This window comes from Amphiprion ocellaris, chromosome 21 (assembly GCF_022539595.1).
Source record: "Amphiprion ocellaris isolate individual 3 ecotype Okinawa chromosome 21, ASM2253959v1, whole genome shotgun sequence".
Taxonomy (NCBI): Eukaryota; Metazoa; Chordata; class Actinopteri; family Pomacentridae; genus Amphiprion; species Amphiprion ocellaris.
In genome coordinates, this window is record NC_072786.1 from 1,384,731 (window position 1) to 1,411,263 (window position 26,533).

A 26,533-nucleotide genomic window follows, 5' to 3' on the forward strand; every position below is an offset into this window, starting at 1 on the left:
TTGAAAAAAAAAAATCATGATGAATTTTGGCGCAAAAAAACGCCATAGTGTACTATGTCGAAAAAAAAATGCGATTTTTCAACATGTTGTAAAAACGTGCCATATGATGAAATAATGTAAAGGAGGGCGTGAAAAACACTCCAGAAAGGTTTTCTTTGAAAAAAAAGCCATCATGAATTTTGGCGCAAAAAAAACGCCTTACTATACTATGCCGAAAAAAAATTGGATTTTTCAAACATGTTGTAAGAACGTGCCATATGATGAAATAATGTAAAGGAGGCCGTGAAAAACACTCCAGAAAGGTTTTCTTTGAAAAAAAAAATCATGATGAATTTTGGCGCAAAAAAACGCCATAGTGTACTATGTCGAAAAAAAAATGCGATTTTTCAACATGTTGTAAAAACGTGCCATATGATGAAATAATGTAAAGGAGGGCGTGAAAAACACTCCAGAAAGGTTTTCTTTGAAAAAAAAAAATCATCATGAATTTTGGCGCAAAAAAACGCCTTACTATACTATGTCGAAAAAAAAATGCGATTTTCCAACGTTTTAAAAACGTGCCATATGATGAAATAATGTAAAGTAGGCTGTGAAAATCACTCCAGAAAGGATTTCTTTGAAAAAAAAAAATCATCATGAATTTTGGCGCAAAAAAACGCCTTACTATACTATGTCGAAAAAAAAATGCGATTTTCCAACATGTTGTAAAAACATGCCATATAATGAAATAATGTAAAGGAGGCCGTGAAAAAGTATGTTGTCCAAAATGTGACAAAAACCTCAGTTTAGTATGTTGTCCCAAATGTGGAAAAAAACGTCATAGTTTAGTATGTCGTCCAAAACATGACCAATAATGTAATATTTTAGCATGTCGTCCAAAATGTCAAAAACATCTGTAGGGTTTTGGTGACGATAAACCTCTACAATTTGGATGAACCCAAACGGCATTACAGGCAAAGCATGATGGCACCATAGAAAGCAGTTGAACAGCAAGCGGTTTTGCTCCAGAGCTCCAATTCTTTTTTTTTACTAGTTGCCATGTAAATACAGCTCACCCAACAGTCAAAGGAGTCACCCAGGTGTAGTCGATTATGGCAGTTGTAGCAGAGCAGAGCTTCTGCCTGACACCCTCCTTCTCACACACTGCACTGATTGTCCACCTGGCTCTTATATTCTCCTCCCACCTCAGTGACCTGCCCACACTTCTATTAAAAAACAAACGCAGTCACCAGTCTGATACAAATTAAAGAAAACACATCATAAACCAAAGAAATACCAAACAAAGATCAAACTTATTCAAAAATTCCCCCTGTAACCCCTCCCCTCTCTCCTCTCCAATCTCTCAATTCTACCTAATCAGATAAGTGACAACTGCTGGCATCCTATGGCCACATCCTCATGTGTGCACTCCATGGAACACACTCCCCTGAAGTCAAGTGTTTCCCCCCAACACAAAACAAAATCAATAAACTTGTATCAGTCTGTCCAACTGTCAATATGCATATATACTTTCCTTAGTGAGGGGGATGCTTTAAAGCTCCCTCACAACGTCATGGTTCAGTATGTCGTCTAAAATGTCACTAAAACGTCATAATGTCAAAAGTGTCAATAATCTGGATATGAACTCTTTTAAACACAACTTTTGGTTCCAGCTGAAATAACGAAACCAACAACAGGATGATGATTGAGGTTTTACTTTCCAATGCAAAAGTTATTTACAGTTTGTGTGATTGGGAACATGGAGGTAAATTATTGGTGTTACATTCAGTCTGGGACCAGAAACTCTTCTGCAGCTTCTCATTATTTAACCGACAGAAGGTCTTTAATCTGACAGACGAGAAGAATCTGAATCACATCAACTTTAGTGTTAAACGGAGAATCAGGGCAGGAAAATCCACTCATTACGTCAAGAATAAAGTCTAAATACTGCACTAAAGGTCCAGTTTTCAGGCGAAGAGACTTTAAATTTGGGGAACCTAGTCGATTTTAAGATGTAATATTTGAAGGGAAACAATAAATTTGGAATACTGGAAGAATAAAGTCAATATTTAGTGGAAATGTTAGGAGAATAAAGTCTGGTAGAAAACTTGTGATGATTTTAGTCGCTGTGACATTCAGAGGTTTGAACATTTTCATTCAGGTGTGAGGTCAGTGAAGGCATCATGAGTCAGTGTGTGTGTGTGTGTGTGTGTGTGTGTGTGTGTGTGTGAGAGAGTGTATGTGTGTGTGTGTGTGTGTGTGTATGTGTGTGTGTGTGTGTGTGTGTGTGTGTTGAGAACAGTTTGCAGGTCTTCAGGCAGCGATCGGATGATGGAGTCTATAAAAGAATCCAGTTTGTCCAGAACTCCGTCCTTCACCTGCAGCTGCTGCCGGCGAGCTTTAATCTGAAAAACCAGACAGAGACGTACTTCCTGTGACATCAGCAGCAACAACATGACCAGAATAAACATCATCTCAGATTCTGTTCACAGTTTGTCATTTAGGACCAAAAATTAATTTCTGTGGCATCTTTTTTAGCTTAATGTTGAGAACTTCCTGTTTTTAGATCTGGATTTTTTCAGTTTTTCACCCCTAAAAACAACCTGAGGAGACATATTCAAGGTTAGATATCTCTAGAAATAAAACTAAAACAGACTTAAAATTTGGTGAAAACAGAGACAGAATAGCTTCCATCAGATCAGAATGAGTGAATGGATCCAACAGAGGACACATTTTGAATTACCAACCCTTGAAAATGGAAAAAAATACAAAAAATTTCAATCCAGGCTGGTCTAGTGTCTCCATAAAGTTCCTGTAAGTGTGTATATCAATGGATGGATCCATATTTCTACTAAAAGACAGTCTTTGGTCGACATTTCACCAACTTTTAGATTCTCTAACATCAGTAGAATCTGATGTGTCAACTATGGCAAGACAAGGTTTGAATTTTTAGATATTTTGACTTGAAATTTGTCCAGAATGACTGAAAATTGACCAAAATATCTTAAAATGTGTCCAAAATTGCTCAAAAACGGTCCAAAATAGGATAAAGATTGTTCAAAATGACCCAAATTTTGTCCAATAGAAGATAAAGATTGTCAAATAATCTAAATATTTTCTAAAACGTTTTGAAATTTGTCAAAAATGACTAAATTATATTTTATTTTAAATATTTTAGAGCTTTGGTGATCTAGTGTCTCCATGAAGTTCCCATTACTGTATATCTATGGATGGATCCATATTTCTACTAAAATACAATCTTTGGTCCACATTTCACCAACTTTTGAAGCTCTAACATCAGTAGAATCTGATGTGTGGAAAGTTTAACAAGACAAGATTCCAGTTTTCTAATGTTTTGACAGAAATTTGTCCAAAATTACTTAAATAACTCGAAATTAGTCAGAAATTACTTGAAACTAATCCAAAAATAGTCCAAAATGATCTCAAACTTGTCCAAGACAACTCAAAAATTCTTCAAAATGACCCAAAAACTACTCTAAATAATCTAAAAATGACAACAATGTGTAATTATTTGACCTTAAAAATGGAAAAAAGTGCAAAATTTCCAGTCTATGCTGGTATTGTGTCCCCATAAACTTCCTGTAAGTGTGTGTGTGTGTGTGTGTGTGTGTGTGTGTGTGTGTGTGTGTGTGTGTCTATATATATATATATATATATATATATATATATATATATATATATATATATATATATATATATATATATATATATGGATCCAGGCTTTGGTCGAAATTTCTCCAACTTCTGAGGCTCTAACATCAGTAGACAATGACCAGGCAAGGTCCCAGTTTTTAGATGTTTAGACTAAGTGTTGATGTGGACTCATTGTTCGGAAACAGAACCTGTTGTAGATGTTCATAGAGGTCTACATGTTCATAGAGGTCTACATGTTCATAGACGTCTAGATGTTCATAGAGGTCTAGGTGTTCATAGAGGTCTACATGTTCATAGAGGTCTAGATGTTCATAGAGGTCTAGATGTTCATAGAGGTCTACATGTTCATAGAGGTCTAGATGTTCATAGAGGTCTAGATGTTGGTGTTCATAGACGTCTAGATGTTCATAGAGGTCTAGATGTTCATAGACGTCTAGATGTTCATAGAGGTCTAGGTGTTCATAGAGGTCTACATGTTCATAGAGGTCTACATGTTCATAGAGGTCTAGATGTTCATAGAGGTCTAGATGTTGGTGTTCATAGACGTCTAGATGTTCATAGAGGTCTAGGTGTTCATAGAGGTCTAGATGTTGGTGTTCATAGACGTCTAGATGTTCATAGAGGTCTAGGTGTTCATAGAGGTCTAGATGTTGGTGTTTATAGAGGTCCAGATGTTGGTGTCCATAGAGGTCTAGATGTTGGTGTTCATAGACATCTAGATGTTCATAGAAGTCTAGATATTGGTGTTCATAGAACTCCAACTTCTCCATCCATTCTGGGAGAAAAGTCTGAATATAGGAACATAGGTGAGTATTAATATACCTTTATAACAGTGGGACTTTATGATGTTTTTCTAAGGTGGTATTACTTAACAGCTTTTTATTCCAAAACTCACCGACTTCTCTCTGAGCTTCAGAATCAGATCCACAATTTCCACCTCCGACTTGTCTTTGGTCCAACCCAGCAGGTCCTGAAGAGAGACGAGACACCAAATGACGACAAAAAACCCCCCAAAATGACCACAAAAACAAAGAATGACCAAAAAAACTCCAAAAAATAAATTATCACAAAAAACACGGAATGACCACAAAATCATCACAAAAACCACAGAATGACCACAAAAAAAACCTACAAAATCATCACAAAAAACACGGAATGTCCACAAAAAAAACCACAAAATGACCATAAAGAAAGACAAAAAGAACAAAAAAACCCACAAAATGACCACAAAATCATCACAAAAAACATGGAATGACCACAAAAAAACACACAAAATGACCACAAAATCATCACAAAAAATACGGAATGACCACAAAAAAAACACAAAATGACCATAAAATCATCACAAAAAACACAGAATGACCACAAAATGACCACAAAATCATCACAAAAACACGGAATGACCACAAAAAAACCCACAAAATGACCATAAAGAAAGACAAAAAGAACAAAAAAAAAACCCACAAAATGACCACAAAAATTCCCCCACAAAACAAAAAAGACCACAAAAAACACAAAATGACCCCCCAGAAAACACCAAAAGACCATAAAGAAACACAAAAAAACCACAAAAAACACAAAATGATCACAAAAAAACACAAAAAGACCATTAAGAAACACAAAAACCCACAAAATGACCACAAAAAACACAAAATGACCATTAAGAAACACAAAAAAACACAAAATAACCACAAAAAAAACCTAAAAAAAAAAAAAACATTCCAAATTTGTGAGTTTGTGTCGGACAGATCCAGATGTGTCGGACAGATCCAGATGTGACGGACAGATCCAGGTGTGTCGGACAGATCCAGATGTTCCAGAACTCACCGCCTCACAGACCACCTCCAGGTGAAGACTCTCCAGTTTCTGCGTCATCTCTTTGTGTCGTTGACGATACCAGCCGTCAAAGTTTGGAGACCTGAAGAACTTCCTGAGAAGAACCAAGACAGATACCTTTAAAAAGCTCAGACGGACGGACGCATGGATGCTGTCAACACCTGCGTTACTCACCTGTACAGTCCCATCCAATCGCCTTTGAGCATGGAGGTGAGCTGAGGCCCGGTGTGGTCCAGAGTGGACATGAACTCATCCTGACTGAAGGGACGAATCTGAGGAGGAGTCTGAACCGAGACCAACAAAAAAACACATTTACCACATATTAAACACACCGGTGACATCACTGTGACATCATAATCGAGGATCCAATCACTGCTTACCTTCCAGGGCGTCACTGACCTCTGCAGCGGCATCAGGCTCGCCATGTACCGCTCCTGACAGACAAGACAAAGGGTTTAGTGTGATCGGACACCCTGCTGTGTGATTCAGTCAGCATGTAAACACAAACTATCAATAACCTGGATATAAACACAATAAACTATTAGTAATCTGGATGTAACACATTAAATGATCAATAATCTGGATATTAACACATTAAATGATCAATAATCTGGATATTAACACATTAAATGATCAATAATCTGGATATTAATAGACAAAAGTGTCAATAATTTGGATATTAAAACATTAAATTATCAATAATCTGGATATTAACACATGAAAATATAAATAATCTGGATATTAACACATGAAACTATACATAATATGGATATTAATACACAAAAGTGTCAAATAATCTGGATATTGAGGCACAAAAGTATGACAAGTAATGACAAAACTTTTCTTGAAATGTTGTGATTTTTTCCTATTTTGTGACGTTTTCAGTTCTTCTGAGGGAAATCCACAGACTTCCTGAACCTGTGTTGCTGCGAGCTGATTGGCTGAAGCCTCACCAATGGGATGATGAAGCTCTGTGTGAGCTCCAGCAGGTGTCTCCTCAGGATGGCGCTCTGGACCTCCGGCGGTCTCTTCCTCTGGATGCCCTGAAGGTGAGACACAAACTGGTGTTCATAGAGGTCTACATGTTCATAGAGGTCTACATGTTCATAGAGGTCTACATGTTCACAGAGGGCTAGATGTTCATAGAGGTCTACATGTTAATAGAGGTCTAGGTGTTCATAGAGGTCTACATGTTCATAGAGGTCTACATGTTCATAGAGGTCTACATGTTCATAGAGGTCTACATGTTCATAGAGGTCTAGATGTTCATAGAGGTCTACATGTTCATAGAGGTCTACATGTTCATAGAGGGCTAGATGTTCATAGAGGTCTAGGTGTTCATAGAGGTCTAGTTGTTCATAGAGGTCTAGATGTTCATAGAGGTCTAGATGTTCATAGAGGTCTAGATGTTCATAGAGGTCTAGGTGTTTATAGAGGTCTTGATGTTGGTGTTCATAGAGGTCTAGATGTTGGTGTTCATAGAGGTCTAGATGTTGGTGTTAATAGAGGTCTAGATGTTCATAGAGGTCTACATGTTCATAGAGGTCTAGGTGTTTATAGAGGTCTAGGTGTTCATAGAGGTCTACATGTTCGTAGAGGTCTACATGTTCGTAGAGGTCTACATGTTCGTAGAGGTCTACATGTTCGTAGAGGTCTACATGTTCGTAGAGGTCTAGATGTTGGTGCTCACTGGGGTCTATTCATACCTTCAGCAGTCGTTTGATGAGAATCTTGTCTTTGTGCAGAAATGTCTTGTAGGCCGTGTAGATCCCTGCACACACAGACAAACACCTGGAACACACCTGGAACACACCTGTAACACCTGGAACACACCTGTAACACCCGTGTCTCTAACCAGCTGATGAGTCTGACTAAGAGGTTACCTGGTTTGGTGTCGAGCGTTTTCAGCTTGGAGAGCTTCTTCACCTTCACCTGTTTCGGTAAATCACCTGGAAGTGATCAATAAATCAGACAGGTAGCTTTAATCAACCTGCAGCAGGTGACAGGAAGAATAAAAATAGAACAATCAGGTGTGAAGAAATGAAATTAAGAACAGAAGGAAGAACATTAAAGCGTCGTGTACCCGTCATCCTGATCTCTCCCAGCCGCACGATATGAGGCCAGTTCTGGAAGGTTTTGATGAAATACGGGTTGGTGACGCCCAGAACCACGTTCGGCCTGAAGAAGAAGAAGAAGAAGAAGAAGGAGAAGAAGAAGGAGAAGAAGGACAAGAAGAAGAAGAAGGAGAAGAAGAAGAAGGAGAAGAAGAAGAAGAAGGAGAAGAAGAAGAAGAAGGAGAAGAAGAAGAAGGAGAAGGAGAAGGAGGAGAAGGAGGAGAAGAAGGAGAAGAAGGAGAAGAAGAAGAAGGGGAAGAAGGAGGAGAAGAAGAAGGAGAAGGAGAAGAAGAAGAAGAAGGACAAGAAGGAGAAGAAGAAGAAGGAGAAGGAGGAGAAGAAGGATAGACAGACGGGTGAGCAAACATATAACAACTTTTATCAAAACATCCTTCAGTAACTTAATTCTTCATGTTGGATCATCCTGCTGAAAAAATACACAAAACAAAGAGACACAAAGAACCACAGAAACACACAACTAAGTAGAGGAGACACAAAAGAACAAACACACAAAACGAGAGAAATGAGGCAGAAAAAGAAATCAAACTGGTAAAAAATAAAAACAGGACATAACAAAACGACAAAAACAAGACAGAAAACAACAAAAATGAAACAAAACCATCACAAAGATGGAAAACTTCCAAAAAACACAGACAATCACCAAAACAAAAGTCACAAAACAACACAGGAGTGAAAACCACAGAAAAGAGACGGAAAACTACAAAACCAAAGTTAGTCTTTGTTTTACGGTCATAGCTGTGAATCAGCCTGAAAGATATTAAAGTGACCAGCAGGAGGCGGTAAAACACCACTGAAGAAGAAGAAAGAAGAAGAGTGTTCACCTGGAGGATTCATCTCTGTTAGTGACTTTTACAAAAACATGTTTCACAAACTGCAAAATTTAAATTCTGAGACGTTCAGCAGCAACACTTCACTGTGTCAATAAAGTTTATGAGTTTAAAGTTTCACTGTGTCAAAGTTTATGAGTTTAAAGTTTCAGTGTCAATAAAGTTTGAGTTTAAAGTTTCACTGTGTCAATAAGGTTTATGAGTTTAAAGTTTCACTGTCAATAAAGTTTATGAGTTTAAAGTTTCACTGTCAATAAAGTTTATGAGTTTAAAGTTTCACTGTGTCAATAAAGTTTAGAAATTTCAATAAAGTTTCAGTGTCAATAAAGTTTAGAAATTTAAATAAATTTTCAGTCAATAAAGTTTAGAAATTTAAATAAAGTTTCACTGTGTCAATAAAGTCTTAGTGTGTAAATAAATTTTGATTGTATAAATAAAGTTTTACTGAGAATAAACTTTTACTGTGTGAATAAAGTTTCAGTTTTAGTGTGAAAATAAAGTCTCACTGTATAAATAAAGCTTTACTGTTTCAATAAAGTTTGATTAAATGAATAAAGTTTGATTGTGTAAATACAGTTTCAGGTGTGTGTTTTTCAGTCGTGTTTTTTGCAGGTGTGTGTACAGGTGTGTGTACAGGTGTGTATTCAGGTGTATCCAGGTGTGTGTTCAGGTGTGTGACTCACGGGGCCTGTGTCCTGGTGGTGTACTCTCTAAACTCGCTGTCATGGATGGTGAAATATGGACGGAAGTCGCAGCAGAACTTCATAGGACTGATGGAGCTGAAGGTGGACACGGACACCGTTACCACGGCAACAACACAAACACCGCTCCCCGATTGGCTGCACAGAACAGGTGACCGTTCACTTACCTGACGAGAGCCAGCACGGTTTCCGAGGAGACGGTGGGAGACGGCGCCATGACGACTACCGGCTCCCCGAGCAGCATGAGCTCCCAGAGCATCTGCAGGTGGATCAGAACCGACTGGAAACACCTGAGGAGGACAGGAGAGATTAAGCTGGAGAACACACCTGGAGGACACACCTGACCTCGTCACATGACGGTCACATGACCAGAACACAGGAAGCAGAACTCACCTGAACAGATCCAGCTCATGGATGGTTGGCAGCACCGTCGGAGCCGGCAGGAGGTTCTAGAGACGGAGAACAAATTTTATTAACAACAGAACCAGCAGAAGGTTCTAGGGACGGAGAACAAAGTTTATTCATGACAGAACCAGCAGAGAACAAACTTTATCAACAACAGAACCAGTGGAGAACAAACTTTAATGACTGAACCACAGGAGAACAAATGTTAGCAATGACAGAACCAGTAGAAGGATCTAACTGAGGACAGAGAACAAACTATATTAAGAAAAGAACTGGCAGGAGGTTTTGAAGATGGAGAACAAACTTTATCAATGACAGAACCAGCAGAGAACAAAAACTGCCAAGAGGTTCTAAGACCAAAGAAAAAACTTGATTAACGACAGAACCAGAAGGAAGTTCTGAGAACGGAGAACAGACTTTTCCAATGACAGAACCACCAGTGGGTTCTGAGCAAACTTTATTAACAACAGTACTGACTATAGGTTCTTGACACAATGAACAAATACGACCAACAACAGAACCCTCAGAAGGTTCTAATGACACAGAACAAACTTTATTAACAACAGAACCAGAAAAGAACAAACGTTAGCAAGGACAGAACCAAGGTTCTAACTGAGAACGGAGAACAAACCTTATCGACAACAGAACCATCAGGAGGTTCTGAAGAAAGTGAACAAACTTTATCAACAACAACCCAAAAAAAAATCTAGGGAAGGAGAGCAGACTTTAGAAACGACAGGATCAGCAGAAAGTTCTAAGGATGGAGAACAAACTTTATTAGTCACAGAACCTGAGGATACCGTATAAACTTTATTAACCTTAGAACCCAACAGGAACAGAGAACACAGAACGGTTCTCACCTCTTTAGCCGTCTGTCGGACTGGACTTCCTCCTGGTTTATCAGCTTTTGAAGGAATCCTGACCTGAGTTTTATCAACAGAACCACATACAGCGAGATTAGAACCAGAACATGAGGAACAGCAGCTCTAGAAACTATGTTACCCATGAGGCTCTGCTGCTGGGGTCAGGTGTGTGAGTGTTTGATCAGGTAACTACAGACAGTAAAATGTAGTTCACTGCAGCAGAAGTTAGTGAAATGCACCCTGGGAGATGTAGTTAACTTCTCTCCTGATGTTTAGCTGTAGCCCCGCCCCTCCCAGCTCACCTGTAAGACGACACCCATGACAGGCAGGTTGAGGGTCAGTCCAGGTACGGGCGAAAGCCATTGGTCGATCTCGTTACACACTGTAAAGACGAGTAGAAACGCTAAAGTCACGTGATAAAACTCTAAGCTCTGATTGGTCTGTGGCTGTGATGTAGGCGTGACATCATCACCTGCTTCGAGGCAGGGCTCCAGCTTCTCGAAGAACTCAGGTGCGATGATCTGTAGCAGGGAGTGGAACAGGTGAGTGTAGGGCAGCCTGGACACCAGCACCAGTGACTGAAACACAACGTCACACAACCACACGTCACATGACCTATGTCACATGTCCCTCAGGTGTGTTCAGGTGTGTCCAGGTGTGTAGAGGTGTGTTCAGGTGTGTACAGGTGTGTAGAGGTGTGTTCAGGTGTGTAGAGGTATGTCCAGGTGTGTTCAGGTGTGTTGAGGTGTGTCCAGGTGTGTCCAGGTGTGTAGAGGTGTGTCCAGGTGTGTAGAGGTGTGTCCAGGTGTGTAGAGGTGTGTCCAGGTGTGTTCAGGTGTGTACAGGTGTGTAGAGGTGTGTTCAGGTGTGTAGAGGTATGTCCAGGTGTGTTCAGGTGTGTTGAGGTGTGTACAGGTGTGTAGATGTGTGTAGAGATGTGTTCAGGTGTGTAGAGGTCTGTCCAGGTGTGTTCAGGTGTGTACAGGTGTGTAGAGGTCTGTCCAGGTGTGTTCAGGTGTGTAGAGGTGTGTACAGGTGTGTAGAGGTTTGAAGAGGTATGTCCAGGTGTGAAGAGGTATGTCCAGGTGTGTAGAGGTGTGTCCAGGTGTGTAGAGGTGTGTACAGGTGTGTAGAGGTGTGTTTAGGTATGTACAGGTAACAGACCTTCTGGAAGTATCCTCTCTTCACAGAGACGTCCTTCACCTGACGGAAATAGACGTAACCGAAGAAATGAGCCGTTTCTCTCTGAGAAGACAAAAACAGACAACAGTGATCACTCACCTGCTATTGATCCGGGAAAAACTGATCAATCAATCACCTGTCTGCTGCTGTCTCACCTGTCTGTCACCTTTCTCACTGATATGCTGCTGTCTTACCTGTCTACTATCATCTCACCTTTTGTCTCACTTGTTTGCCATCATTTCACCTGCCCACTGTCATCTCACCTGTAGCGTCACCGGAGCGTCCCTGTTGTAGATGTCATCTCTGAGCTTGGACGCTCTGCGGCCGACCGACTGACGGAGCCGGAAGCTGAACTGCGTGTCGCCGAGGCATCCTGGGAAATCACACACAGATCACGTGACCTCTGACCCCCACAGCATCCCCACCAATGAGAGCAGAGCTTACCTGAGTAGGAGTCGGGGAAGGACAGGTAGCAGATGCTGGTTTTCTGGGGACAAAGTCACAAGAAACACAATCAATAAACCTGTAATCAATACTTTAAATGTTAAACACGCTGACAGATGTTTGGATTTACCTCTTTCTCTGTGAGTTTCACATCCTGAGGATAAACCAGCTGAAAACAAACACAGAACACAGACTGAGACCAGAGTCCATCCACAGATCTGCTGATTTAAGGCCTGAGTCCAGGTCATCACCAGACCTCCTGATAAAAGGCGCTTATTCCTGACCGGCTTCAGCTGTGATTTACTGCAATAACAGCCCGACTAGCAGCAGGAACACGGAAGAATAATCTAGATTTAAACTAATAAAGACACTTTAAATCAAAGCCGAACTCAACAGCAGACTCTCAGCTTGTTTTCCCTACAACTTATTTTTATTTACAAAGAACTGTTTGTTTGTTTGTGTGAGGAAATAAAAAAAAAATGCGACTTTTTTTTTTTTTTAAATGGAGTTTGGTTCAAATGAATCCCAGCCGGAATCTGTTGTTTTTCTGTCTTCATTGATAAACTAAACCTCCTGCTGCCTCCTCTGATCACCTGATCGATCTGCTCTGATCCACAAACCTATCGAAAACCGATGCTAACCGTGCTAAGCTAGCCGTACCTCGATGGCTTGCCCCAGCTCCAGGTCGAAGGTAACGACACAGACGCACTCCAGCCAGGAGGAGAAGCGGGCCCAGGGACAGCGGCTGTCCCCGCCGTCCGCCACCTCCTCCGCCCCGTCGTGTCGCGGGGAACCGAAGCCGTCGAACGGGTTCATCTCGACCGGGTCGGAGCTCCGACAGCTCGGCGGCGGATCCTCCAGTCCTCCATCAGCTGCACCGGCGCAGGCGGAGGGAGCCCTGGGAGCCGCCTACTGGAGGCCCGGGGAACTGCAGGCAGCTGCGACCGCAGGAAGATAGAGACTACTGGTCCACTGGTTCTACTGCTTAATATTGGTTCTAATGGTTAATACTGGTTCTAATGGTTGTAATGGTTCTACTGGTTCCTACTGGTTCTAATGATTCATCTGGTTCTAATGGTTCTACTGGTTAATTCTGTTTCTAATGATTAATACTGGTTCTAATGGTTCTAATGATTCTAATGGTTCTAATGGTTAATACTAGTTCTACTGGTTCCTACTGGTTCTAATGGTTCAACTGGTTCGAATGGTTCTACTGGTTAACACTGGTTCTAATGGTTCTAATGGCTCTACTCGATCTTCTGGGTTCTACTGGTTCTACTAGTTTTAACGGTTCTAATGGTTCTACTGTTTCGACTGGTTCTAATGGTTAATACCGGTTCCTACTGGTTCTAATGGTTCTACTCGATCTTCTGGGTTCTACTGGTTCTACTGGTTAACACTGGTTCTAATGATTCTAATGACTCTACTCGATCTTCTGGGTTCTACTGGTTTTACTGGTTCTAATGGTTCTACTGGTTTTAATGATTCTACTGTTTCGACTGGTTCTAATGGTTAATACCGGTTCCTACTGGTTCTAATGTTCTAATGGTTCTACTGGTTTTCACTGATTCTAATGGTTCTGCTGGTTAATACTTGCTCCTACTGGTTCTAATGGTTAATACTGGTTCCTACTAGTTCTAATGGTTCTACTGGTTCTTACTGGTTCTGCTGGTTAATGCTAATTCCTACTGGTTCTAATGGTTCTGTTGGTTCCTACTGGGTCCTACAGGTTGGACTGGTTCTACTAGATCTTCTGGGTTCAACTGGTTCCTACTGGTTTTAATGGCTCTACAGGGTCTCATGGTTAATACTGATTCCTACTGGTTTTTGTTGGATTCTACTGGTTCTGTTGGACTGTACCAGTTCTAGTTGTACTAGGTCTTCTGGGTTCAGTTGGTTCCTTTTGGTTCTACTGGTTTCTTTTGGGTTCGACTGGTTCCTACTGATCCTGCTGGTTCTTCTGGTTTCTGTTGGGTTCTATGGACTTCTGTTGAGCTTTACTGGTCCTGCTGGTTAATACTGGTTTTCTACTGGTTCTACTAAGTTGGGTTGTACGTGTTCTGCTGGTTTGACTGGTTCTGACTAGTTAATACTAGTTGCTAATTCTGACTCTACTGAGTTTTTTGGTTCAACTGGTTTCTACTCGTTCCTACTGGTTCTACTGGGTTTTCCTGGTTCTGTTGGTTTTTAGGGGTTCTACTGGTTAATATTGGCTCCTACTGGTTCCTACTAGTTCTACTGGTTTTTACTGGTTCTGTTGGTTTCTGGGGGTTCTACTGGGTTCCTACTTATTTTACTGGTCCTACTGTTTCTACTGATTATACTAGTTCTACAAGTTCATGTTGGGTTCTACGAGTTCTACTGATTCCACTGGCCTCTACTAGTGAGTACTGGTACGAGTTCTACTGGTTCCTACTGGTTTCTACTTGTTCCACTGGTTCTTCTAGTTGGTTTCTCATATTTAGAACATGTTGATATCAGAAACAACAGAAAGATATATGAGTAAATATATATTGTGTTTTCTTTGTGGTGACTGACTGTAGTGAAAGTAAAGACTGATTGATCCTGCAGCTGGTAGCAGAGGAACAGTAGAACATTAGAACCATAGAACAGTGGATCTCAGCAGGAACAGCAGATTTAATGTTTATCTGGGTCCATGTATATTTTGGCAATTGGGAAGGTCCTCCATCAGCTGCACCGGCGCTCCAGTTTCTGGAGTTTCCACCAGGTCGGAGGCAGAACAAGTTGTCATGAAGAGGTGTTGAAGTCGGCCAGGATGGACTGACTTTTTACAGCGACTAGAAGGAAGACGACTAGAAGAGCAGGTCTTTAACCACCATCCATAAAATCCATGGAGTCGCTCCAGAGAAATGAAAGAAGGTCAACTTTTATCAACCTCCATCCACATGTTCAACTTCATATCTTTACTTGGACATTTTTAGCACCACAAACCTTTAGTATCACACTTTATTATCATTTATTAGGACTTTAATGGAATCCACGAGCAGATTTAGTTTTTGTTGACAAACTTTATTCTTGTCGTCGTGGGACTGCAGTATTTAAAACTCTTCCTTCTATTTGACCTCATGTTTATTAGTTTTAGTGGAGAAAGTTACTTTAATTGTCCATTAGTCTCTTAAAAACCAAATAATAAATTGGATTAGTCAAGAGGTTTAAATTTCTTACTTTGTCATATTTTAAATATGAAATAAAAATCTAAAAATAAAGCGTCTTGAGACAATTTCACCTGTAATTGGCATTATATAAATAAAATTGAATTCAAATTGTATGTATCTTGTAATGTTGGAGTAATTCAGCCATATATGTTGGAAAACACATTTTCTTTGTCCATTAATCTGTTGTTTTCTCCAGTAATTCATTTCTTGTTTTGGTTTATAAAATGTCAAACCCAAATATATTCAGTTTACTGTGATAAAAACCACAAAGATTTACATTCATGATGCAGGAATCAGACAGTTTTTCACTTTTTATCTTAGTTTAGTCAGAAAGATAGTTGATAATGTGTGAATTGTTGCAGCTTGTGAGCCGTAGAAGGTTTTAATCTTTGGGGCCGAGTGTCAGAAAACATTTAGAAACCAACATCAACAAAACACTCAACAAAGATTTGAACATCATTAAAGGGAAATCCAACTTTTGCATGACAATGTCTAATAAGCCAAATCGGAATTATCAGTATGCATGCGCGTTTATCCCTCAATAGCTTCCGGGTCAGAGTTCATCCCACATTACGTTATCAACAAAGCTCGACGAAGCCATACTATCGCAGTGGAACGACCTGCTATTTGTAGCGACTATTAAGTGTTTACACTGCTTAAAGTCTTTTTAAGGCAATATGCCAGGTCCCCATAGTTCAGTGCGCGACTGCCACAATGGTACCCGTGGGCTAAAGAAGTGGATTGAAGAGTTTTGCCCTATTCACGAGTGCAGTAAAGGAACCTCGCGCTGTATATATGACCCGCCTTATGTACTCATCACATTTCCTACTGAAAGAAAAGATCTAGAACGTCGTGCCGAATGGATTAAATTAGTAAGTTTGACATAAGATCATATATTATTACCTTCTTTGTAGTCGTTAGGAAGTCTCGTTAGCAAGTTTTGCTCGTCCTTGCTAATCAGATAATTATTGATATCTATGTACATAAGGATAAACTTTATTGATCCCACAGTGGGGAAAGTTCACCGTTACAGCAGCTCCAAAGAAAAAGTATAAAGGCAGGAATAGATAAGAAAAAGAAACAGAGTGCAAAAATTGGAGGAAAAAAAAACATGCAGGGTGGCCATTTATTTGCTGCTGTCGACTCATTCTCCCAACCTTCTCTGAGCTCTAAAGGATCTGGAATTCTCAGGTGACACCCGTCAACATCGATCTCGAGCAGGGATTTATAATCAAGGTTGACAGCCTCCCTTTCCTGCTGTTTTGTTAAAACTATTGGGGCCTTTTGAAATGACAATGCCCAAGCAAGGGACACAAGTTCTTTCTTTCGCATCCCGATAACACTGTATCCTCGTTTCTTACAAAATTCCTTTAAAGCATCAACTTTACAACGCTCAAAGTAATCAATATCTGCGTCGCACTCGGCCATGTTTATGATCTGGGGTATCCCGACCTTTGACCCAGACCAGCATACCTTGCGCACGGTGACATTCTGAATTGGCTTATTAAAGGACATTTATTTCCAACGTGATATTCATCCTCTGGAGCTTTCTCTTCACATCGTCTTCCACCTGGACTGGTTTGGTCGGGAGCATGTGCAACAAACATTTGAAAAACTGCACTTTAACATCAATGAATGACACTGAAGTTTAATCTCTACATAAATGAGACTGAGTCTGGATGTGCTGCTCTGTCATTAACTCCTAAGTTTAGGGAAAGTTCAAACAAAAGAGGACAGTTCAGATGAGACTTGAGAATGAGCTTATTTTGAACAAACATCTCAGACTTTCTGAGCTTCAGCACCTCTAGCAAGATATTTTAAGAGAGTTAGCTTTAGCTGAGCCAAAGAACATGTGGGATGCTAACCTAGCAAACATTTCAGACTTTTCTCTATGAATTCTGAGAAATAATTTACTATTTAATGACAGAGCTACACATCTTAACTCAGTCTCATTAAAACAGACTCTAATTCAGTGTCATCCATCCATATTAAAGTGCAGTTACCTAAAATGTTTGTTGCATGAGCTCCAACAAAACCTGTCCAGGTAGAAGGCCACTTTGACAAACAGGAAGTGGAAGATTCCAAGCAGATTTATAGAAGGGGGAACCAGACTGTACTAAGTGTGGTAGAGTATAGAGGGGTGTTTTGTGGGTTTTTAAGGCTGATAATGATTATTAGTGAGACATTTGGAGTAGATATTCATTTGCAGTAAATGAAAGTATTTAAAATCTTGGAGTTAAACTTAGAAGAACACAAACTCTAACAGAAAACTTTGTTGATACGTTTTTGTTTTGTTTACAGATGTTAAGTTAAAGGAGTTTTATTTGTGACGTATAACCAATCAAATCACTCCAGAAGACAGAGCGACCACAGGTAGATAAAGGTTCAGAGCCAAAGTAGCACCATTTTTAAATTTATTTATTACCGTAAATCATCCATCCATCCATTATCTATACACCGCTTATTCCTCACTAGGGTCGCGGGGGGTGCTGGAGCCTATCCCAGCTGACTCGGGCGAAGGCAGGGGACACCCTGGACAGGTCGCCAGTCTGTCGCAGGGCTACATATATAGACTACCGTAAATCAGTAAAAAATAAAATACTGATAATCAGTAAATCAGTCAGCCCACAATTACTACAATTCTACAGTGTATGTCTCTTTGACTTGTTATTTGTACAATATACGATGTATATGATGGTGTTTTTTCATACCAAAGGCTATACTATGATGTTTTCTAAGAGACATATGATGCTACTCTGGTTGTTCTGGCTCTGGGCTGCTGCACTCCTCCTCTGTTGTTTTCTGGATTGTACTCAGCTGCATGCCTTCGTCCATCCGGCCTCCGTTGACTCGTCCCACCTGCCGTCTCTGGAGCTGAAGCTGGATTGGAACAGACCAAAGTACAGTCCAATCACGATGCCAGCTGCCTCTCAAAAGGCTCCTTCATCTGGCAGGTGGCAGCACTTCTTCTGAGGGGAAGCTGAGCTGGTCCAGCAGAACTTTGGAGATGTGTTCCAGTGGTTGGTGGATGTGTGGGGAGATAGAGAGGGACCTTTGAATTGTTCACAAAGGAAAACAGGGAACCCATTGGCAGTTTTAGTTTAGGGTGCTACTGTGGTGTGTTTTTGGGTTTTAAGAGGTGAACAGGAAGAGTTTTTTTTGTATTGATTATCTTTTACTTTGTTCCTGGTTGGAATGCCCATCAATGTCAACATGAAGTTCACTTTTAGTTCTGTTTATTTATTTTTATTTTACTAACACCCATTTGCTTTTAACCCCCTCACATGTTGTGTTGTTGTAAACTTCCTCTTTCAAATAAATACTCGTCTAACCCTCTGGAAACCAGCGTTTGGACTGTTTTTGTGTTGCTCCTCACCTACTGACAGCTGTGGACTAAAGGCTATACTGTGACGTTTTTAGAGCGACATGCTAAACTATAGGCTTTTTTAACTGACATATTACTATGACTTTTTTGGGGGGTTTTTTTGTTGTTTTTTTTAGCAACATATAAGAATTTGAGAAGTTTTAAAAATTACTATACTTTTACTTGTGCAATGAAATATTATTCTATGGCATTTTTTAGACAACATATTATACTCTGATGTTTTCTTGAATTACATACTATTTTGACAATATACTGCACTATGACATTTTTGAACCACATATCATACATGACAATTTTAGGCAACATCCTATCATTTTGGCTTTTTGAACCACATAATAATCTATGGGGTTTTTCTTGCCAACATGCTGTACTATGAACTACAGGCCATACTATGTTATTCTTGAGTAAAGCATACTATACTTTCACATTTTCTGAACTACATCCTATACTATGGCGTTATACACAGAGTGCTTTGGTTACATGTTGATTTATAATCTAAATTTTTTTCTGTTTTGTTTTTTGACAGGATTACCACAGACCTGACCATGAACACCGTTGACACCCACCTCAGGGAGACGCTGTCTAAGATCTCAAGGCTGCTTGGTCGTGGTCTTTCTGGTCCTGCTCCAGAACGCCTTCATCAACTACGTCTTCTTTTGAAGAGGCCCTCAGATGCTGCAATCTCTGACCTTCAGGAGGAACTGCTACTTTCACTCTGTAACGAGACGGCGGTTATTTTAAAGACCCAGCTCTTGGCGGCTTTGAGTGAAAGTTTAACATCCATCAAAACGGAACTACAGACAGTTAAATCTGAGCTGTGGGTCAGTATTTCAAACATCAAGTCCGACTCTAAAGCATGCTGTGGATGAAACAGAAACTTCACTCTCCACATCACCGACGACATCGTCACACTCCAAAGCAGAGCACCTGTCTGCTGAACTTTTAAAAGTGGACTATAAATGTGAAGAATGTGAGCAGCAGCAGCCTGTGAGCAGCGGAACAGATGTGATCAGAAAGAAGTCTTTTTTTTTTCTTTTCTTTCTGGTTGACTTGATGCTGTCAGATGCAGATGTTGGAGCTGATTCTGATCTTTCAGGATAAAAAGCTGCTTTTCCTTCACAGACTTTTCAGGAAATTATTCTCTCAGGTTTTCTCTGCTATTTATATTTTTATTATATGTGATTATTTCATTATTTCATTATTGTAAAATAAAGTTTGAGGCATAAAGACTCATTTAGTTATTTTATTCCTGAAATCTTTGACGTAGAAGAACTAAATTTCCATTTTCCTTCTTGTACTTCTGATACTAAAACTAAACGTATCTTCAACACGGATCATCTGCTTTTAATGAATCAGGAGTAACATCACAACAACAAATGAGACAATTTTCAACAAATTCATGAAACTGATGTAATTTAAAACTATCAGAGTCTGTTTTAGTGTCAAATTAAAGCTGATTACTGAAAACTAGAACATTAACGTTACTGTTTTAATCACATTTAAGTTTCCTGAACATTACATTAACGTCAACCAGCCACAGTTTTATGAACTTAATGAACCACATTACAGGAACACAACACACTTCAGCTGCAGACAGGAAACAACACAAACAGCGTTAGCTTGATGCTACATTTAGCTGCTAATCAGGACTGAGCAGCTAGCTCGGTAAGCATTGCTAACATTAAAACTAATATTTACTGTATGCTAACTCTCTTCTCTGGTCAACACACACAGAAATAAACTCCACCAACATCTGGAGTGCATGGCACACATTACATCTGAAACTACAGCTGCATATAAAGTGCATTAAAAGCGGCACCGATACGAAAATAAACATTAACTTACCGAACTATCAGAGTCCTTTCAGTGTCTGCTGGTAGAATCAGCCGAAGGCAGAAAACTGGTTAAAACAAGCCAACGGGCAGGAAAACTGTCTGTGGAAAATGTTCTGCTGCTTCACCGATAAATAAACCAACAGTTATTATATCAGAATTAATCCAAACGAGGAGAGCAGAGTCTCTGCTGCCTCCTCCATAGGACCTGTCAATCATTCCAGACCAGACTGTTGATCAAGTAGTCCCGCCCCCTGGCTTCGTAAAACTTTAGCGCTCTATAAAAAAAATCAATATTGATTTATTTTAGGATCGGCCACCTGGTCTCTCATTTTGACCATGAAAACCAACGAAAAAAATTATATCCAGTCTATGCACCGTACTCTGTTTGGCTCCACACTTGCTGATGACCACTTCCGGTCTCAGAAAATGAAAAAACGGACCTTTTTCGTTTCTGTCACTTACTGATTTTACTTTTTTGTTATTCTAAATATAAAATGAAAATCAAAGCATTTAAAAAAATTCGTATATCCCTTTGTGATCATCAAAAAGAAAAACGTCTTGTATTTCAATTTTATTTTTTGTATTTTAAAAACACTCGTTTTTTGTTTTTCAATACCCGTTTCAGAACGGAAAATCCAATTGCTAGATAAATACACGGATACGGGCGGATCTACTGGGGTGGCATAGAAGATGCCTTGCCACCCCGGCTGCCACCCCAGTTCTGAACGATCTAATTCAAAAATATGTATATGAAAGGTTGTGGCCGGCCGTAAAGAACGAAAGTCCAGGAAAGACGAATAACGAGTGAAACTCTGATGTCCGAGTGCTTTCGAACGCAACATGCAGACGTCACGTCCTGTACAGTCTACGCTGCTACAGATACGAGGTGACACGCCCCTCTGAGGGGCTGCTCTGAGACCTCACTCATGTGGATGACAGCTTGACTTCGGTGTGGCAGTAAGACACTAGTTAGACTGGATTAGACTACATGCTAATATAACTGTTCACAATGTATTAAATGCTAATAGTGTCTAAATTCACATAAAGTGTTTGCTTGCGAGACGAGCCACGGTTTCCAGTGAGCCTGGGCCTTGCTAATTTTTACTTCTGTAGCTAGCTAATGTTAGAGAACAGCCACAGAAGGATGGTGGGGGGTCGTCTGTGGAAGATTTTCTCCTTTTTTTTTTTTTTTTTTTGATAATTACAACATGTGGTTCTGACAACAGACTAAGTCAAAAGAAATCACACATTCACTAAGATTTTACATGACATTAAAGTGTAACTAAACCCCCAGTCACACCAGGATTTCATGCACTGTTTGAAAACTGCATCCTGCTTGTTTAATGCTGTTTTTTAAGTAATTTTGGTGTCAAGGTCATAATAACACCAACATTGATGTGTTTCATCACAGTACAGTCATATCATTTAGTTTACAGCTGAAAAAACGTTTACATGTTAAGTATCTCTTTCAAGGTTTAAATTGTACACATCAGATTGTATCATAGTTAATAATGAAGACTATCAAAGGAAAAACATAGTTCAGTCAGTGTGATTCTTGTAGGAGACAGTAAAGAATGAAGAGGAAGGAAACCACCAGCAGCTTTTCCCAGCCTAAAAGAAGAGAGGAGGAAGAGCATCCCAGAGAGGAGATGGAGGAGGAAGAGTTCAGAGAAAGATATGAAGGCATGCAGAGCTCAGACAGCGAAAGGTAAATCAGAGACTATCTGTGGTCCAACTGCTCTACATGCTATGAATATTGCTTTAGTATAATATATCTGAGTAAGAGGTACACCTGTCGCAATAATTACCTTTTTGGACAAATTATTATCTGATGTAGTTAGTCTTTTAATTTTAAGATGATAAGTAGATCCTTAATTCTTAAGAATATCCAAATATTGGAATTATAGAATTATTGTAAGAAATGTCTCAAATAAAGAGCATCAAAAATAAAACCAACCGTAAATCAGTAAAAAATAAAATACTGATAATCAGTAAATCAGTCAGCCCACAATTACTACAATTCTACAATGTATGTCTCTTTGCTTTGACTTGTTATTTGTACAATATACGATGTATATGATGGTGTTTTTTTATACCAAAGGCTATACTATGATGTTTTCTAAGAGACATACCATGCTACTCTAGTTGTTCTGGCTCTGGGCTGCTGCACTCCTCCTCTGTTGTTTTCTGGATTGTACTCAGCTGCATGCCTTCGTCCACCAGGCCTCCGTTGACTCGTCCCGCCTGCCGTCTCTGGAACTGAAGCTGGATTGGAACAGACCAAAGTACAGTCCGATCACGATGCCAGCTGCCTCTCAAAAGGCTCCTTCATCTGGCAGGTGGCAGCACTTCTTCTGAGGGGAAGCTGAGCTGGTCCAGCAGAACTTTGGAGATGTGTTCCAGTGGTTGGTGGATGTGTGGGGAGATAGAGAGGGACCTTTGAATTGTTCACAAAGGAAAACAGGGAACACATTGGTAGTTTTAGTTTAGGCTGCTACTGCGGTGTGTTTTGGGGTTTTAAGAGGGGAACAGGAAGAGTTTTTTTCCTATTGATTATCTTTTACTTTGTTCCTGGTTGGAATGCCCATCAATGTCAACGTGAAGTTCACTTTTAGTTCTGTTTATTTATTTTTATTTTACTAACACCCATTTGCTTTTAACCCCCTCACATGTTGTGTTGTTGTAAACTTCCTCTTTCAAATAAATACTCGTCTAACCCTCTGGAAACCAGTGTTTGGACTGTTTTTGTGTTGCTCCTCACCTACTTCAGACAGCCGGGACAAAACAACGCTTTGTGGACAAAAGGCTTTTCTATGCCGTTTTTAGAGCGACACGCTATTCTATAGGCTTTTTTAACTGACATATTACTATGACTTTTTTGGGGGGTTTTTTTGTTGTTTTTTTAGCAACATATAAGAATTTGAGAAGTTTTAAAAATTACTATACTTTTACTTGTGCAATGAAATATTATTCTATGGCATTTTTTAGACAACATATTATACTCTGATGTTTTCTTGAATTACATACTATTTTGACAATATACTGCACTATGACATTTTTGAACCACATATCATACATGACAATTTTAGGCAACATCCTATCATTTTGGCTTTTTGAACCACATAATAATCTATGGGGTTTTTCTTGCCAACATGCTGTACTATGAACTACAGGCCATACTATGTTATTCTTGAGTAAAGCATACTATACTTTGACATTTTCTGAACTACATCCTATACTATGGCTTTATACACAGAGTGCTTTGGTTACATGTTGATTTATAATCTAGATTTTTTTCTGTTTTGTTTTTTGACAGGATTACCACAGACCTGACCATGAACACCGTTGACACCCACCTGAGGGAGACGCTGCCTAAGATCTCATGGCTGCTTGGTCGTGGTCTTTCTGGTCCTGCTCCAGAACGCCTTCATCAACTACGTCTTCTTTTGAAGAGGCCCTCAGATGCTGCAATCTCTGACCTTAAGGAGGAACTGCTACTTTCACTCTGTAACGAGACGGCGGTTATTTTAAAGACCCAGCTCTTGGCGGCTTTGAGTGAAAGTTTAACATCCATCAAAACGGAACTACAGACAGTTAAATCTGAGCTGTGGGTCAGTATTTCAAACATCAAGTCCGACTCTAAAGCATGCTGTGGATGAAACAGAAACTTCACTCTCCACATCACCGACGACATCGTCACACTCCAAAGCAGAGCACCTGTCTGCTGAACTTTTAAAAGTGGACTATAAATGTGAAGAATGTGAGCAGCAGCAGCCTGTGAGCAGCGGAACAGATGTGATCAGAAAGAAGTCTTTTTTTTTTCTTTTCTTTCTGGTTGACTTGATGCTGTCAGATGCAGATGTTGGAGCTGATTCTGATCTTTCAGGATAAAAAGCTGCTTTTCCTTCACAGACTTTTCAGGAAATTATTCTCTCAGGTTTTCTCTGCTATTTATATTTTTATTATATGTGATTATTTAATTATTTCATTATTGTAAAATAAAGTTTGAGGCATAAAGACTCATTTAGTTATTTTATTCCTGAAATCTTTGACGTAGAAGAACTAAATTTCCATTTTCCTTCTTGTACTTCTGATACTAAAACTAAACGTATCTTCAACACGGATCATCTGCTTTTAATGAATCAGCAGTAACATCACAACAACAAATGAGACAATTTTCAACAAATTCATGAAACTGATGTCATTTAAAACTATCAGAGTCTGTTTTAGTGTCAAATTAAAGCTGATTACTGACAACTAGAACATTAACGTTACTGTTTTAATCACGTTTAAGTTTCCTGAACGTTACATTAACGTCAACCAGCCACAGTTTTATGAACTTAATGAACCACATTACAGGAACACAACACACTTCAGCTGCAGACAGGAAACAACACAAACAGCGTTAGCTTGATGCTACATTTAGCTGCTAATCAGGACTGAGCAGCTAGCTCGGTAAGCATTGCTAACATTAAAACTAATATTTACTGTATGCTAACTCTCTTCTCTGGTCAACACACACAGAAATAAACTCCACCAACATCTGGAGTGCATGGCACACATTACATCTGACACTACAGCTGCATATAAAGTGCATTAAAAGCGGCACCGATACGAGAATAAACATTAACTTACCGAACTATCAGAGTCCTTTAGTGTCTGCTGGTAGAATCAGCCGAAGGCAGAAAACTGGTTAAAACAAGCCAACGGGCAGGAAAACTGTCTGTGGAAAATGTTCTGCTGCTTCACCGATAAATAAACCAACAGTTATTATATCAGAATTAATCCAAACGAGGAGAGCAGAGTCTCTGCTGCCTCCTCCATAGGACCTGTCAATCATTCCAGACCAGACTGTTGATCAAGTAGTCCCGCCCCCTGGCTTCGTAAAACTTTAGCGCTCTATAAAAAAAATCAATATTGATTTATTTTAGGATCGGCCACCTGGTCTCTCATTTTGACCATGAAAACCAACGAAAAAAATTATATCCAGTCTATGCACCGTACTCTGTTTGGCTCCACACTTGCTGATGACCACTTCCGGTCTCAGAAAATGAAAAAACGGACCTTTTTCGTTTCTGTCACTTACTGATTTTACTTTTTTGTTATTCTAAATATAAAATGAAAATCAAAGCATTTAAAAAAATTCGTATATCCCTTTGTGATCATCAAAAAGAAAAACGTCTTGTATTTCAATTTTATTTTTTGTATTTTAAAAACACTCGTTTTTTGTTTTTCAATACCCGTTTCAGAACGGAAAATCCAATTGCTAGATAAATACACGGATACGGGCGGATCTACTGGGGTGGCATAGAAGATGCCTTGCCACCCCGGCTGCCACCCCAGTTCTGAACGATCTAATTCAAAAATATGTATATGAAAGGTTGTGGCCGGCCGTAAAGAACGAAAGTCCAGGAAAGACGAATAACGAGTGAAACTCTGATGTCCGAGTGCTTTCGAACGCAACATGCAGACGTCACGTCCTGTACAGTCTACGCTGCTACAGATACGAGGTGACACGCCCCTCTGAGGGGCTGCTCTGAGACCTCACTCATGTGGATGACAGCTGGACTTCGGTGTGGCAGTAAGACACTAGTTAGACTGGGTTAGACTACATGCTAATATAACTGTTCACAATGTATTAAATGCTAATAGTGTCTAAATTCACATAAAGTGTTTGCTTGCGAGACGAGCCACGGTTTCCAGTGAGCCTGGGCCTTGCTAATTTTTACTTCTGTAGCTAGCTAATGTTAGAGAACAGCCACAGAAGGATGGTGGGGGGTCGTCTGTGGAAGATTTTCTCCTTTTTTTTTTTTTTTTTTGATAATTACAACATGTGGTTCTGACAACAGACTAAGTCAAAAGAAATCACACATTCACTAAGATTTTACATGACATTAAAGTGTAACTAAACCCCCAGTCACACCAGGATTTCATGCACTGTTTGAAAACTGCATCCTGCTTGTTTAATGCTGTTTTTTAAGTAATTTTGGTGTCAAGGTCATAATAACACCAACATTGATGTGTTTCATCACAGTACAGTCATATCATTTAGTTTACAGCTGAAAAAACGTTTACATGTTAAGTATCTCT

General features: G+C 39.7%; 2 protein-coding genes across 5 annotated transcripts in view; one reads left to right on the forward strand and one right to left on the reverse strand.

Moving 5' to 3' along the window:
• Positions 1-1,678: 1,678 nt before the first annotated feature.
• Positions 1,679-25,458, reverse strand: dennd6b (DENN/MADD domain containing 6B). 4 transcript variants are annotated; one of them, XM_023269085.3, is made up of 22 exons: positions 20,454-20,825; positions 19,175-19,323; positions 12,708-12,985; positions 12,178-12,216; positions 12,048-12,090; positions 11,867-11,976; positions 11,586-11,666; positions 10,894-10,999; positions 10,724-10,803; positions 10,419-10,481; positions 9,547-9,602; positions 9,321-9,443; positions 9,136-9,231; positions 7,574-7,668; positions 7,374-7,439; positions 7,197-7,261; positions 6,444-6,533; positions 5,871-5,924; positions 5,665-5,774; positions 5,482-5,584; positions 4,550-4,624; positions 1,679-2,384 (listed from the first exon to the last, which is right to left on the reverse strand). In XM_023269085.3, the coding sequence occupies exons 3-22, from the start codon at positions 12,861-12,863 to the stop codon at positions 2,133-2,135; spliced, it is 1,863 nt and encodes a 620-aa protein (XP_023124853.2). In that variant the 5' UTR covers positions 12,864-12,985; positions 19,175-19,323; positions 20,454-20,825; the 3' UTR covers positions 1,679-2,132. The 4 variants fall into 4 exon arrangements, with proteins under 4 accessions (XP_023124853.2, XP_054862576.1, XP_054862575.1 ...); XM_055006601.1 differs by lacking the exon at positions 1,679-2,384 and adding an exon at positions 3,716-4,442 and having other exon boundaries at positions 10,894-10,942; positions 20,454-20,837; XM_055006600.1 differs by lacking the exons at positions 1,679-2,384; positions 20,454-20,825 and adding exons at positions 3,718-4,442; positions 25,079-25,458.
• drd4-rs (dopamine receptor D4 related sequence) overlaps positions 21,331-26,533 on the forward strand; it is a 31,357-nt gene continuing 26,154 nt past the window's right edge. Inside the window, exons 1-2 of the mRNA XM_055006606.1 lie at positions 21,331-21,400; positions 22,005-22,151. The gene's annotated coding sequence lies outside the window, so the exon portion shown is untranslated. The remainder of the gene's footprint in view (positions 21,401-22,004; positions 22,152-26,533) is intronic.

Bases quoted from the DNA above. Each gene is read 5' to 3' on its own strand.
- dennd6b (XM_055006600.1), bottom strand. From the start codon at position 12,863: ATGAACCCGTTCGACGGCTTCGGTTCCCCGCGACACGACGGGGCGGAG. The intron at 12,217-12,707 runs GTACGGCTAGCT...GTTTGTTTTCAG, and splicing joins AGCTGGGGCAAGCCATCGAG to CTGGTTTATCCTCAGGATGT. The intron at 10,804-10,893 runs GTGATGATGTCA...TCGTCTTTACAG, and splicing joins GGAGCCCTGCCTCGAAGCAG to TGTGTAACGAGATCGACCAA.